The sequence below is a fragment of the Zeus faber genome, assembly GCF_960531495.2.
Source record: "Zeus faber genome assembly, chromosome: 15".
Lineage (NCBI taxonomy): Eukaryota > Metazoa > Chordata > Actinopteri > Zeiformes > Zeidae > Zeus > Zeus faber.
In genome coordinates this window covers 17006896-17022163 of record NC_137194.1, presented here as the reverse complement: position 1 = coordinate 17022163, position 15268 = coordinate 17006896, and the positions used below count along the sequence as shown (strand labels likewise).

At 48.7% G+C, this 15268-nt stretch overlaps 2 protein-coding genes across 4 annotated transcripts; both read left to right on the top strand.

Moving 5' to 3' along the window:
• Positions 1–321: 321 nt before the first annotated feature.
• tfcp2 (transcription factor CP2) lies at positions 322–10000 on the top strand. Of its 3 annotated transcripts, XM_080014634.1 has the most exons (18): positions 322–408; positions 492–604; positions 1004–1177; positions 2492–2643; positions 3017–3093; positions 3238–3343; positions 4157–4263; positions 4599–4751; positions 4882–4992; positions 5071–5159; positions 5312–5360; positions 6140–6181; positions 6601–6694; positions 6794–6884; positions 7546–7652; positions 8384–8526; positions 8629–8680; positions 8816–10000. In XM_080014634.1, exons 3-18 carry the CDS (start codon positions 1056–1058, stop codon positions 8851–8853), a joined length of 1533 nt encoding a protein of 510 aa, XP_079870760.1. In that variant the 5' UTR covers positions 322–408; positions 492–604; positions 1004–1055; the 3' UTR covers positions 8854–10000. The 3 variants fall into 3 exon arrangements, with proteins under 3 accessions (XP_079870760.1, XP_079870761.1, XP_079870762.1); XM_080014635.1 differs by having other exon boundaries at positions 361–604; XM_080014636.1 differs by lacking the exons at positions 322–408; positions 492–604 and having other exon boundaries at positions 1036–1177; positions 2492–2572.
• Positions 10001–10702: 702 nt separating this feature from the next.
• csrnp2 (cysteine-serine-rich nuclear protein 2) lies at positions 10703–14581 on the top strand (the record flags this gene model as incomplete). Its single annotated transcript, XM_080015255.1, has 5 exons — positions 10703–11291; positions 12253–12425; positions 12572–12834; positions 13030–13326; positions 13715–14581. The coding sequence occupies exons 2-5, from the start codon at positions 12266–12268 to the stop codon at positions 14579–14581; spliced, it is 1587 nt and encodes a 528-aa protein (XP_079871381.1). The 5' UTR covers positions 10703–11291; positions 12253–12265.
• Between the last annotated feature and the right edge of the window lie 687 nt (positions 14582–15268).

Below are 15268 nucleotides of genomic sequence, written 5' to 3'. Positions count from 1 at the left end.
GCTGATGGCTGCCACTTTGTTAGTAATTCCTTAGTAATGTTAGCATTTCCTATTGTTAGGCGTGTAAACTACAAATAAAGCATATATTTGAAGAAAAATGGGCGCGATGAGGGCCGAAAGTAGTCAGTGGCGTTGGAGAGTTAACTACGTTCAGGATTGATATTAAATTACAAAAATAATGTGAAATGTGGGAAGACCCCCCCCCCCCCCAATGTGCGGGGGTCTTCCCTCCAGGCGGCAGGGGGCGCTACGCAGCGAGGGCCGGTTCCACGGAGCGAGACCTCCACCGGAAACTACGGCGCCTGGTTCCATACCCGACGGAGAAAGATAAACAAACAATAGAAACGTAGAATATGTGACTCCATGTCGGCCAGCTCGGCGCGGCACCACCCTCCTGCTCGACACCCGGTTTTTGTTTTTTTTTATTTTAAATTTTTTTTTTTCTTCCCCCAAATCACGGTTTTATTTTTTAATTATTTCTTCTCCAACAGCGACGCGGAAGCGCCGGCGTGTCTCTCCGACATGTCTGCTTCGGGTTCGCGCGGAGCGGGGGAGCTGGGCGTGATGGCGTGAAAGTTGGCGGAGCCGCGCTTCTCCCGTGGAGGTGGGTTTATCCGTTGTGCCGCGGAAAGTTTGGGGTTTTTTTTGGGGGGGGGGGGGTTTGGGTAGTTTTTTTTTTTGCGGCCGTCCGTGGTCACAGCGTCCAGCCCCGAGCGGAGTCTGGACCCGGTGCGCGGCGCTCCCCAGCTCAGCACGGTCCTCTACGGCAAGCTCAACGTCACGCCAGGAACGGGAAGAAATGTTGTTTTGTTGTGTTTATTTGTCTCGTCTGCATCTCTTTCTCTGTTGGTGCCCGTTCCCCAGTTTAATGGCACATTTCGTTGTTTTGTTTTTTTTGGTCTTTATATTCACCAACCTGTCTGATTTTTACACCATAACATTGTTTTACTGGGGTTGGTAGGATCTGTCAATAACGGCGCTTCCCCCTTTCCCTCTACCGAAGTTGGTAAGTTCTTGGGAAGTAGGTCAGAGTTTTAGCGCAAGCCACCGGCACCATGGCCTGGGCCCTGAAGCTGCCCCTGACGGACGAGGTGATCGAATCGGGTCTGGTCCAGGACTTCGATGCCAGTCTCTCGGGCATCGGCCAGGAGCTCGGAGCCGGGGCGTACAGCATGAGGTAAACAAGAGGAGCTTATGGGGAGCTCTGGCTCTGTTTCACTTGATCGAAGTCAGTAGGTTCAAATGCAAGTAACGGCTGATTTAGCCATTTAAACTGCTCGGTCATAACCAGTTTATTGAAACTTGACTAACTAACTTGAAAAGGGAATGCATAACAACCTAAAAGGAAAATGTATGATGCATTGATTGTTTTATCGTTGCACAGTATTTTTTTACCGACTGGTGTCATTTGGATCCATTAGGTAAACTGTACTTAAAAGGATAAGGTGACACTTTACTGAATGCTACTGGGGAAATTTGAGGTGTTAAAGCTGAATAAAGTGGATTGAACAGTCTTAGTCAAAAGGAGATCGAAATTAAATTCCATATATGTAAACATCTATAGACAGAAGTTCACAGGGAGCAGCACGTGTGCAGCTGATAACTTCAGCTTCTTACTCTCAAGCGTGTTATATTCAAGTATGCAGTATAGTGCATGGTAATGATATGTATTGATAGTACTAGTGGCATGTAATATGGTATAGTATGGTATAATGGTTTAATATATGTATAGCCGTATAGTAAAAAGGATAGATAATATGATCGATTAATGATGATGATAATAATAATATATAAGTGTAACTGCTGAGTACATAGTTGATGTTGTTCATGAACTAATCATCACAACTAATCATAGGATATTCAGTTTATCCTCTGTAACATATGGATTGCGAAGCAAAATCTAATTTGTGCATTAGAGTGAGCCTACTGAAATAATTGATCTGTTTTATGTGACTCGTGTCACTCATCTATTTGTGCAATCCTATTTACAACTCTACTGTTAAATGCATTATTACTATATGTTGGTTAAATGTGGATGTACTGTTCTAGATTGCCTTGAGTTGCTCATCATTTGGCAATCTTGTTTGTGAATTGAGGCTGCCTGTGTGCTTTTTATAGTTTGTGAGTGCTCTGTTACACAATCTACCGTCTGCAAGGGGACAGATTTTTGTGTAGAGAGGAGAAATCGGATCCACACAGGCTGGATACCCTGCTATTTGATTGTGTTGCCCTAGCAACCTACATTCCAACTAATGAACTGCTACGTCAGGCAACCCTACCAGCTACGGCTCTTTTTTTGCAGTAATGTCTGTTGGTGATTTCCGGCTCAGGACTGTTTCATTTGTTGTTAGTTTTATTTCATTAGGTGGAAATAAATCTACCATCTTGATTGGCTATCAAAATGAATTAGATGTGACATTAAGCTGAAGAACTGTTTACAAGAGTCCCTTCTCTACTTTAACACACATTATTTCATGCCTGTTTCTTTCAGCGACGTGCTCGCCCTGCCCATATTCAAGCAGGAGGAGTCCAACCTTCCTCCGGACAATGACAACAAGATCCTTCCCTTTCAGTACGTTCTGTGTGCAGCTACCTCACCAGCCGTCAAACTGCATGATGAAACTCTCACCTACCTCAACCAAGGTCAGCATGGGGATCACTATGGCACCAATTACAATGTTAATTTGTTCAAGATGTTGTTTTACCATGTTTTTCTTTATTTATTAATGCATTGTTGAATGAATGTTGCATTCATGCCGGGAAAGGCGGACCCCGCCAGCAACAATGGACACAACACAGAGAGTAGCACACACATAATGCTAATACATTGAATGGCTCGTTCTGTGCCGGTTTTAAAAAATAAAAAAAGAAAGAAGTGTCAAATGTGGGATTTGTTCTCCAAATAAACTTACAGATTACCACTTCAATTAGGACTACAAAAAAAAATTGCCTTTTTTTTTCCCCACTCTGAAGCACATCACATGTAACATCATAACTTTTGGCCTGGTCATTGCAGGACAGTCGTATGAAATACGTATGCTTGACAATCGGAAAATGGGCGAGCTCCCTGAAATCACTGGTAAAATGGTAAAGGTAAGACCCTCACATGGCAATTTCTATCCTGAGTAACTAGGTGGTCTGCTAGCATCCTCTTGGCCACACTCTTTTGAATGTGTTACTTTCAGTCAGTAGGGCGTTGGTTTCATTCTGGTTGTTATCGCTCCCTATGACTTCCAGAGCATCATCCGTGTGGTGTTCCATGACCGACGCCTTCAGTACACAGAGCACCAGCAGCTGGAGGGCTGGCGCTGGAACAGGCCTGGGGACCGTATCCTGGACCTGGGTGAGCACCGACTGAGCGCTGCCTGTCACTCTAAGAAACGTCGGGTCCGGCCCTTGAGCGGAGGTGGAGGGGTTCCGGCTCATTTTGACGACACTGTGATGCGCGTGTGATGGATAGTCAACAACTACCTGATCACGTTGTGTCACGCGGTATTGGCCTCCCTCCACTGGCTTCCTGTCTGTTTCAGGATTGATTTTTAAGATATAATTGCTTGTTTTTTAGAACTCCTGCAACGTCATACTCCTGTTAGATCATTGAGATCAACAAACCAGACAACAGAGGGGACCGAGCCTCTGCGGTGGCAGCCCCTAAACTGTGGAATAGCTTACCTATTAACATAAGATCTGCACAGACCCTTGATGCTTTTAAATCACTATTGAAAGCCCATCTCTTCTCGTTGGCTTTTAATTCAAGTTGAGCTTTATACCCTGACTTCAACTCCTGGTGTCCCGCAATTCTTTTACTATTTTATTTTAATGTTGATTGTTTTCTTTTTGTTTGTCTTTTATTCATATTGTATGTGTTTCTACATTATTTGGTTTAACATTATTTGTGTACCTGGTATTTTAAGCACATTTAGCACTTTGGTCAACCGCGGTTGTTTGAACGGTGCTATGTAAATAAACTTTGACTTGACAGTGGGTTCAAAAAAAGTTTGCGTCTCGCACAGTTTGCGTGAGATGACTGAGACTCGGGTGGTTTGGGAGTTCCGCCGTGGCACTGGGTCACGGCAGGCGTGGGCTAATGTGGAAAGAATTGGCGTGCGTCGAGCACACTTTTGATGATAACCTGTCTCACATTGATCCATTGCAGATATCCCCATGTCAGTCGGCATGATCGACCCCAGGGCTAACCCTACTCAGCTTAACACTGTGGAGTTCCTTTGGGACCCATCAAAAAGAACCTCAGTTTTTATGCAGGTAGCTGGACAACCAACACTGTCACATATTGTTCCTTCCCTTCCTGAATCAGATCACCTTTTATGAGATGAATTGATGCTGATCTCAGACAGTGGAGAAACTGTTTGCCACCATACCCTTCCCTTGTGTAATATTCAATTGACTCATTCGGTTTGCTAAACTGAATTTCATTGTCAGACAGTGATGATTAAACTGTTGCGAGAAATAGTGTTATTTTTTTTTTTTTTTTTTTTTCCTACTCATCCAAGCAAAAAAAAAAATATATATATATTTTGGCATGTAGAGCTTTTTCTCTTCTTCTTTTTCATACTAGATTTGCACTTCTTTGTTTTTAGGTTCACTGCATCAGCACAGAATTCACGATGCGCAAGCACGGAGGAGAAAAAGGCGTGCCTTTCCGGATCCAGATTGACACTTTCAAAGAGAACGAGGGAGGGGAGTATACGGAGCACCTCCACTCGGCTTCCTGCCAGGTCAAGGTCTTTAAGGTGAGAGGGTGGAGAGAAAAAAAACAAACAACAACGAAAGAAAAAGATTTTAATATTGTCTAATCCGTGGCATTTTTGGTCCGGTCGTTCTCTAACGGCAACGTAAATCGGGCGATGTGGTTTGTTTCAGCCTAAAGGTGCAGACAGGAAGCAGAAAACCGACCGAGAGAAGATGGAGAAGAGGGCACCGCAGGAGAAGGAGAAGTATCAGCCCTCCTACGAAACAACCATCTTAACAGAGGTGTGCGTGCGTATGAGTGCGTGCGTGCGTGTGTGTGCGCGCGCGCTCATAGATCTGATCTGTGTTGCTCTCTCGTAGTGCTCGCCCTGGCCAGAGATCACCTACGTCAACAACTCTCCATCTCCCAGCTTCAACAGCTCCACCAACAGCTTCCCTGTGCCAGAAGGGTACGGCCGCACGCCGCGCCACATCCCCACGCTGACATGGAAGTCAAACGGGCGTTGTGTGGGTTTCAGGGGAACCTCAGAAGAGCCACACACACCGTTCCAGATAAACCTGGAAGTCGGCTCTCCCTTTAAGTCCCTTTTCTTTGTTCCAGAAACGGATCTCCCAGCCACCAGCCAGAGCCTGTTGTTCAGGCAGTGGATGTGAGTACGAGCCCGTTCCTCACGCCCCCAGACCTCTGCTCACCCGCGTGCACCAAAGTATTCTTTTCTCCTCCTAAAAGTATCCTGTGTGTATCTTTAAACCGATGAGTCTAACTTGGACACAAACACCAGGGAAGTTACCCAAGTAAGGATGTGACTTAAGAATTATGGATCAGCACATAAGAGACTGAAGCTTGTGTAGATATTCCTAGGTTTTAATATTTCAATTGGAACAAGGCAACCGGTCGAAAGGGGTTTGAGAGAGACTTTCGGGACGCTTCCTGAATGATATTGAGGTGTGTTTTCAAAAGCACGCCGCCCGGGCAGCAAATTCACCAGCGACTAATCAACGTTAGGCTTTCAAACATTATTTCGGAACTATATGAAGCATGTATGGATATATTTATTTATAATTATGCCGTATTGCTATGAATCTACATATGAGCCGTGTGCATGTCGACCCTTTCCCCTCTCTGTTTCCAATCTCATCGCCCGGAATTCACCTTTTCTCAATGCAATGTCATCTTTTCAGTGTAGCTGCTGTTTTTGGGTGGTTTTTCGAACATTGTCCGTTTTAATGGTGACCGTTTGTTTTTTACCTTACATGTTCTCTCTCTCTTTTCGCTGCCTGGGTATTTTTGCTGGAGGGAATATAGATTGATTTAGAAATACGTTGATGTGTTCTGCCATCACATTTTCCTGTACATCACACAAGCTGTTTTGCACACTCCGTGCGGTTCGGGACGCTTGGACGTTTTTAATTGACTCTTTTTTTACAGACACAGCCTTTCACTTTTCAACTATACAGTGACAGCACCAAGGCATGTTGTCATTTCTTTCTCTCTTTGAAGTTGAAGGTTATTGTGTGTGATGGTTATTTTTGACATTTGACAAATCATGTGTGTTCCATGAAGATGTATTGTACTTGATTCACCTATGTTCTAAACTGACAAGGTCAACTAAGGTCACTGCTAGAATTCTTATTTGTAGCCAGCAAATGAGGGCCTTGTTTACATTTGCGAGTCATATTTTAATAATAATTCAACTATGAATATAGTTAGCGATGCAAAGCCTGGTTTGACCCGGAAATCCAAGCAATCCCCATGCTTCTGAAATTCAAAGCAACCAATTAAGCATCCAGTTTTACTTTATGAAAATATAATGTATACAAATTATAGACCATTTGGCTTGTTGACGTTTGTTTTTAATATTCATTTCATCATCGTGCCTCCCTTTTCAGAACTTGTTGCCTGCCACCACCCCACAGGACGCTCAGCAGTGGCTTCACAGGAACCGGTTCTCACCCTTCTGTCGGCTTTTCACCAACTTCTCAGGTCAGGAGGCGCCGGAGGTTGTGCCGTTCACCGCCGATTTGAGTTTTAGAAAAGAGCTATAGCCGATGGCCTAAGTTGTCCGGTCGTTTTGGTCATCAGGGGCAGACCTTCTGAAGCTCACCAGGGAGGATGTGATTCAGATCTGCGGCCCGGCGGACGGTATAAGACTCTTCAATGCACTTAAAGGGCGGTAGGTTCTCTGCTTTGTCACCGTGTAGAATGGGGTGTGTCTAAATCTGTTCTTTTCTTCCTCGTGTATTGATGTTGGAAAACCTGGTCGTGAAAACGCACTCCGGATTCAGGAGCACATTGGGAATGTGCAGAATAAGTGGTTAAGCGGACTCTTAATGGATCCCAATAAATCATAAACATACATTCATGTATTACACTTTTTTTTTTTTTATAAATACTCTACTATGAAATTGATTGATTCAGAAATGAACATGGCAGAGACCTTTTTAAATGATTTAATAAGATAATGGCAGTGGAAGCCGACGGGAGAGAAAGACATGACACATTAAGGAAATTTTACATTTGTGCTATAAAATATGGGAATCAAGTCAGTTTTTGCATTTGTTTCATTTCCAACAGTTATGCAAATTCTCTTTATTTTCATTTCAAAGCTTAGACGTCAAACTTAAAATTTGTTTGAGGTGGATTTTCAGTTCCTAAACATGACATATTCTACATTTTACTCCTATGTGAGAACAATGGCGGCTTCTTAAAAGTTTTGAGTGCAGAGACCCGCAGGAATGTGTCCGCCAACGTTGAACGCTGGGATGCCTTCCGCTCACATACGGTAAAACGGGGACCCGCGGTCCTTTCTCTGCGCGGGGGGTGTGTGCACGCAGGGTGGTTCGTCCACGGCTGACGGTCTACGTGTGCCAGGAGTCCCAGCAGGCGCGGGAACAGCAACAGAAGCACGAGAACGGAGACGCTGCTAGTAACACCTTCTTTGGTCAGTCTGATTGTCGTGTTCTCCATCTGTGTGTGCGGAAAACAAACACGGCCATAATTCCGTGGATTTGCCCTTCGTTTAGAATGTATCGGAGTACGACCGCTTCAGGTGCTTGAATTTCGTCCTCAGAAATTTAAGTACTGGAATACCTTGAAAATAGCCCCTTTTGGAAAAGTCCTTAAAAAATATATAATCGATATACTTCTATAAATAATAGACAATTAGACTAAGGTTATATTTTTATTAATAAAGAACACATTTAGAATTGATTATATTTGTGAAGTGTGTGAAGTCCTTGAAAATGAAATAGTGCATAAAAAAAGTACCTGAGAGTCCTTGAATTTTGTTTTATAATGTCAGAATGAACCCTGGAACCCTTATTCCATTGTTTTACACTTAATTTAGGACAAATATAGGTAAAGTGAAAGTAAGAAACAGTAAATTGGACTGTAAAGCAATATGGACGCTTTCTAGAACATTTGATTCTTTGTCCCCCACCTTGATACAAGTCCATATACCCTCACTTTTAGCACTAGCTTCTGAAAAATGGACAAAAAATATTATTTATTTTGCTTTCTATTCACCTCTATTGTCTTTACAGCATCTCAAAAACATACTTGTGACTAAAATACAAAGCAGGTCCATACTCCTCATGCGAGTGCATGCAAGTCATCAATAAAGGGCCCATTTTGCACTGACTCCGCTTGACCTGCTTGTCTCCTCGGCCGCAGTGTATCACGCCATCTACCTGGAGGATCTGACGGCGACCGAGCTCACAGAGAAGATCGCGCAGCTCTTCAACATCTCTCCCCGACAGATAAACCAGATCTTCAAACAGGGGCCCACCGGCATCCACGTGCTGGTCAGCGACGAGGTAAGGCGCTGCCCAAAAGCCCCTCCCAACGCAACCAAAGTGTGGTCGTCGCCAGCAACACCCTGGCTCAGTTTTAACGCCCGCTTCCGTCCCTCTTCGCAGATGATCCAAAACTTCCAGGACGAGGTGTGCTTTGTTTTGGACACAATGAAGGGTACGGGAGCTGATTCGCAGAGTTGTCATTCGGCGGCATAACACCAGCGCTGCGCCTTGGTTACTACTGTATATTTAAACACAATAACCGGGATCTGTATTTTAATCACGTTTTATTTATAACCCCTCCCCGCAGATGAGACAAACGATGGCTATCACATCATATTGAAGTGAAGACTGAACAGGGGAGCGGTATAGCCCCGAATTCTCCTCGAGCCCTGACCTCATCGGCCCCTCTAGACCTCCTCCTCCTCCTCTTCCTCGTCCCCCGCTGTTCTGGACTCGACCTGTTGTCCAAAAGCTTCTCTAGAGGCCGATCTGGGAGCGTGCTACCGAAGCACCTGGACCCTTCCTCTCCGAAGCTCACCGTCTCGTTTTCAAGGGGCAATCGCTCCACGTTGCCGTATTACGTAGCAGCCCTCTTCACCCCCGCCCCACCCTGCCCTGCCCGCAACGGTTTTAGCAGAATTGGTTTGGTTGCGTCTTTCTCTCTGTTGGCCCCCCTACGTGTTATGGAGAAAGACGCCAGAGGGAGCGGGGACCACCCTCAGCCGGGCGTCTGGTGTGCCAAAGGGGTGTGTGTGTGTGTGTGTGTGTGTGTGTGTGTGTGTGTGTGTGTGTGTGTGTGTGTGTGTGTGTGTGTGTGTGTGTGTCGGAGGGGACAATTTGTTGACCCTTTTAGCGAGAGAAAAAAAACAAAAACAAAAAACGAGGCGAACGCACGCTCGAGGCAGCCTGGTTCGCCCCGTTACCGCTCGTCTGCCAGGCTGTTACGGCAAATACTCCCGCACAGGAGGAGGAAGAGGACCAGGCAAAATGCCAAGAGTCTGCCCTCCAATGTTCGGCTCCGGTTCCGACGTTTGCTTCCTCTTACTTCGGGGGGAGGATATGAGTTTTTATCCTCCCCGACACTTCTAGAGCCCCGTAGTTCATCATATCGTCCCTCATCGATCTGGAACCTGGTGATTTGTGGTCACAGTAGCAGCACCAGCGGCACAAAATTATTTCATTAACGTAGGCCATTTCAAGCATTCATTTGTAGTGCACCATTGCTTTTGTTTTATTTTATGTTTTCTTTTATGTGTTACTTTGACATTTTTTATATATATATTGGGTTTTTTTTACGAATCAATGTCTCTCTGTCATTATTTTAAATACCCACTTCCAAGTACTAATACATGTTGTAGTTTTTTGGCATACCAGAACTGCATGTGGAAGATATAGTTGGCTTGTGTTTGATCCATTTTACTGCTTACACAGATTGGGTAGCGTTTTAGGTGTTATTCATTGTTGCCTCATCTCATCAGAATGATTAAAACACTTCTTGGCTGATGTTTGTCTTGTCCTTTCCATTGCACTCAGGGCGTGCTTATCCTGTGGCACCACAGTGAAGGCAGGCCTGTTAAGGCATAATAGATAATAAAAGTAAGGGTTAAGAATAAAAGATGCATCTTAACTAAGCTTATGACGTTTTCTATGGACATTGAAGTCTATGGTGGGGAAGTTATTGAAATTCAACATTTCTACTACAAAAAAAAAATAATAATAATAAAAAAAAAATAATAATAATAATAATAGTCAACTCCCACTGTTGATTAAATGAGTGTCCTTTCGGTTATCAACGCATAATTCATTTGGGACTGAAACGTTGCTCGAATACGCGTCAGTTTCATATCCAATATGAAACTTGCTTCACTGTGGTCGCTTTACCGACAGGTCGATCTCTAATTTCCTGAATATAATATGTGCAGCCCTTTTGCTGCTATGGAGACAGCGCGTTTGTGTGTCACCCACTGTAAAGAAACATGCGAAATACAACACAGATTAATTATTTGTCGGTGAAGTCGTAATAATGTGTTCCTCGGGCCGCAGTGCAGGCGATCGACACAAAGAGAGCGTCGTGAGTGACTCCATCTCCCAGAGTGCGTGGCGCGGAGCATATGTGTGACGTCACCGGTATAGATAGACGCCGGTGACGATTTTTCCCCCCACTCCATTGTTACACCGTAACAACCGGCCGGGCAGGGGGCAGGGGGGTAGAACGGACGTCGTTTGGGCCAGAAAAACCGGCAGCCGTTCTCGATGAAATAACCGGATCCGTCCAGCGCCACGGACCGAGACGGCGGAGTGAAAGCGAGCTGCCCCCCCGCCCGCCCCAGCCGCCACGGTGCCGGGATAGAAACGGACAAACGGACACGGGTGTCAGCGGATCCCTCCCCGGCGTGCCTTCCAAGTGTCAAGCCCCGAAGATACGCCCGGTGCGCCTTCGTGTTGTCGGGAGAGAGACGGTGGCAGTCATTTAAATGGGTCTGCCTGGGATCCGGTCCCGTCCGGTCGTAAGGTCCCTGCTCTCGCACCGTGCGGAACAATGAGCACGAAGCCCAGGAACCGTCTGTAAATACCCCCCAGAACGGCAGCAACACAAAAGAAACAACCGTCCAGCACCGCCACTCCGCTAAAGCGGCGGATACTAGGGTTCCGGGTTTTGTGTGTGTGTGTGTGTGTGTGTGTGTGTGTGTGTGTTTTGCAGAGTCGCAGCGTTAATCGATTAATGTGCAGCTCGCGTCGTAAAGGGAAAACGTCGGGATACGCGTCACGATCTACTGCCTCCGGTAAGAAGGTTCACATGTTGTCGTGGTTGTTGTTGTTGTTGTTGTTGTTTTAGTGAAGCACAGCGTCCGCCGTCGAGCAGAGAAGCGATGGGATGACCGGGTGTTCTGGAGAGAGAGGCGTAGACCTGTGACACGGTGGTTCTTCAGCACCCCGTGCAGACCCGTTTACGACCTTGCTATTACACAAAATACCCGCAGGAGTCATTTTGGCCCGTTAGTATTGACCTCTGTTGGCCCACAGGCACAGCGGCCATGTCATCTTTGGGAGAAGAGAACCGTACACAGTTCATGTGGAATTTTGTTTCTGTCCTCGTTCACACCTCCACTTTGTTTGGAGAAAAGTGTTTTTTCCTCCCTAGTATCTTTCAAATGGAATCACAGAGAGCAGATGACCGATCGCCTCCATTTCCCCATCTATGGCCTTGTTCCCATATCAAACGCCCCTATTCCTATCGGTTAATAGCAGGAGTTTGAAGCTGTGGAGACGATTCGGTTCAAGGATGTTCGTGCCAGCCATGCTTTTCTAGTTGCCATGGTGACGTTTTTCCCAGAGTTGATGATCCGGGAGTAGCGTTTCATGTGAGACGGGGGTAGGGAGGAGTGATGGAGCCTGAATACAGATGAAAAGAGGCCGGGCCAAAAGCTTATCTCACCTTTTCTGTAAGCAGCGAGGAATGATTACTCGAGACGCCGTCTGGAACAACCCTCCCCGCTTCCTTCGAGGAGCGCCGCAGTCAGCCGAGCCGGGTTTGTTCTTGTCGCCATGGATGACGAGGAAGCCAAATAGAAATTGCCGTCACCGCCTCGTTCACGGCGTCCGGTCCCTTACCGGGTCTTCCCGGGCATCCGGAGTGTTCCGATTTGAAACCGCCATTTTTTTTTTATTATACGCACTACGCCGCTCACTGTGTTTCTGGGGGCCTGCCCTGCTTAACATGCTCTGCTGTGTCATTCCTCTCAGACACCAGGGTTCCATGGAGGCAGGAGCGTCCCTCAGCCTCAAGCGAAGATATGAGGAGGTGGACAACAGCTCGGCGTTCTCTACACCCAAGGATTCCGACGATGACATCTCCAGCAGCGACAGCGCTGACAGCTGCGACAGCCTCAATCCCCCTTCTAGCATTCCTTTCACACGTAGGTCCCATATTTAAGCATCCCCCCCACACACACACGCACACACACACACACACACACGCACGCACACGCACGCACGCGCAAAGCCTCCTCCGATGCGCCAGTTTGAAGAACCCTCTCCTATCTTTCCCCTCTGCCCTTCCCAGCGACCTCCATCCTCAGACAGCACAAGCCGTCCCCCGGGGGGAAGCGGGTGCGCTTCGACGTGGTGACGGTGTACTACTTCCCCCGGCGGCAGGGCTTCACCAGCGTGCCCAGCCAGGGGGGCAGCTCCCTCGGCATGGCCCGCCACCACTCCTCCGTCAGACGCTACACGCTGGGGGAATTCGCCCGCGAGCAGGAAACCGCCCACAGACACACCCTGCACCAGCACCTGCGCCAGGAGAAGCTCAATGCCCGCAAGATGAAGGTGAGGCGGCGCCGCGCAGCCAAGACGACGCGGTTGAATAAAGTGACACTGAAATGATGACTTGTGGCTCTAATTGAAACGCTGATGGCATTTATTATTATTATTATTATTATTACCACCGTGAAACCTCTTTTGGAAATGTCGTTGAGCATTCCCCGAAGCTCATGGCGCTTTCTCCGACCCGGCAAAATCCAGCTGACGCGGAATGGCACGGTGGAGTGCGCCCAGGCGGAGCTGCTGACGCTGGACGACGTGTCGGACGAGGACCTGGACGTGGACGGCGTGGAGGTGGACGACTGCTTCTTCCTGCAGCCGCTGCCCACCAAGCGGCGCCGGGCACTGCTGCGTGCCTCCGGCATCGCCCGCATCGACGCCCGCGAGAAGGCGGAGCTGCGGGCCATCCGGCTCTCCAGGGAGGAGTGTGGCTGCGACTGCCGCTTGTACTGCGACCCCCGCCACTGCGGCTGCAGCCAGGCCGGAATCAAGTGCCAAGTAAGGAACAGTGTGTGTGTGTGTGTGTGTGTGTGTGTGTGTGTGTGTGTGTGTGTGTGTGTGTGTGTGTGTGTGTGTGTGTGTGTGTGTGTGTGTGTGTGTGTGTGTGTGTTGGTAAAAAGATAAGAACCATTCTGTGTCATGTAGCTGAAATAGCACTTTGTCAGACTGTGAGTTGTGTTTCAGGAACACCCTTCCTAATGTTCCCCTTCTGGGAAAAAGGCCTTAATGGTTTCTCATTCTTCTGGTGTTTGTTTCCCCGAGGCTGCCAAAGTGCGGTAACGTCATTCATTTTGAATCTGGCGATTGTCCGTATTTTAATGCCGACCCTTTTCGAACGTTTGACAGAAATCAATGACCCAAGTCAAAAACTCAATTTCCCCCTCAGGTGGACCGGATGTCCTTTCCGTGCGGCTGTTCTCGGGACGGCTGCGCGAACTCGGCGGGCCGCATTGAGTTCAATCCGCTCCGCGTGCGCACCCACTACCTGCACACCATCATGAAGCTGGACCTGGACCAGAGGGGGATTCTGGGAACGGGCGGCGGCGAACAGTACGGCGGGCCAGAGGAGCCGTTCTGCTCGCCGTCCTCCACCTGCCCCCCGTCCCCGGACCTGTCCCCGACCGCTGGCCTGGGCCGCGAGCTGGAGGAGCGCGAGGTGACGACGGCGGAGGAGGCGGAGGAGCCACGGGACCCCCTGGAGGAGCAGGACATTCTGGAGCGGGAGAACGAGACGGCGGTGCTGCACCTGCAGAGCGCCGAGGAGCTGGAGAGGAGGAGGGAGAGCGAGGAGGCGGAGCCGGGCGCCGGGGGCCTCGGAGGGGAGGCGGCACTCTGCCTCATGCCCGAGCAGGCGGGGGCGGAGGGGGTGCTGCTGCAGGGGCCGTTTCCCACCGGCGCCACCGTTCTCTGCATCGCCGAGGGCCGGGCGGAGACACCCCCCCCGGGTCTCCTCAAAGACACCCCCCCCCTGCTCTACTACCAGCTCAGCCCCGTGGAGCCGGGGGCGTCGGGGTCTCCTCCTGGGGAGGGGGAGGCCGAGGAGCAGGAGGGCGGGGGTGCGGAGCGAGGCCTGGCCGACGGCGGGGCGCAGCCCGGCGGAGAGCGCCTCCGCGGGTCCTCGCCCGCGGTGACTGTGAGCTCGGAGGGCCGTCAGAAGGGAGCGGGCGGGGAGCCTCCTCACCCCCGGCCCGGCCTCCCCGTGGAGCAGTGCCAAGCGCAGGGGCAGATCTTTCCACCGCCGCCCGAGGTTTAGCACCGGGGGGCCTCCACAGATGTTTTGCACAAAAGCTTCCTGGAAGCTGAAGAAACTCCATATTTCACGTCAACTACAGATACCTAAAGGATAATGTCACCCGTCATCGGACTGGGGTGGTGACTGCTGGTGTTTTGGGTCATACTGGGTGTTAACGACACACACGGGGGTGGGGTGCAATGTCTGACACAAGCTTTTCTCTCCCGGTGTGCGACACCATCTACACTAAACTAGATCATTTGCACAGATCATCCTGCGGGCCAAAGTGTTGTTGAAGCTGGATCCTGGTCCACTCTCCATCGCAGCAGCGTGACGTGGTCATTCGAGCCAAACCGTGGCCGCTGGTAGAACGCCCCCCCCCCCCCCCGTCTGACGATAGACAAAAAAAATCCTGGAAAATACTTGTCTCTGTGTGTACTGTATATGCGTTTGCAGCGAGCAGGGCCGAGCCGAGGTAGCCGTTTTTTTGTTTTTTGAATCTGTACGCACATTGTGAAGCGTCACGGGGACGGGAAGGTAGAGTAGCACCGGCCTTAGTTACTTCTCTGGGTCACCCTGGACTGCTCGGGCAAACGCAGATTATTTATCTTAAGAGTTGTCGTACTTGTTACAGTAACCACGGCGATGCGTACGACCTCACACTAATGCGCTGCGGCGATCCGTGTCGTCGTTTCTTTGGGCGAGTCG

Excerpts from the sequence above, each read along its gene's own strand:
- tfcp2 (XM_080014634.1), top strand. The coding sequence starts at position 1,056 with ATGGCCTGGGCCCTGAAGCTGCCCCTGACGGACGAGGTGATCGAATCG. Across the intron at positions 3,344-4,156 it reads GGACCGTATCCTGGACCTGG|ATATCCCCATGTCAGTCGGC; the intron begins GTGAGCACCGAC and ends GATCCATTGCAG. Across the intron at positions 5,160-5,311 it reads AGCTTCCCTGTGCCAGAAGG|AAACGGATCTCCCAGCCACC; the intron begins GTACGGCCGCAC and ends TCTTTGTTCCAG.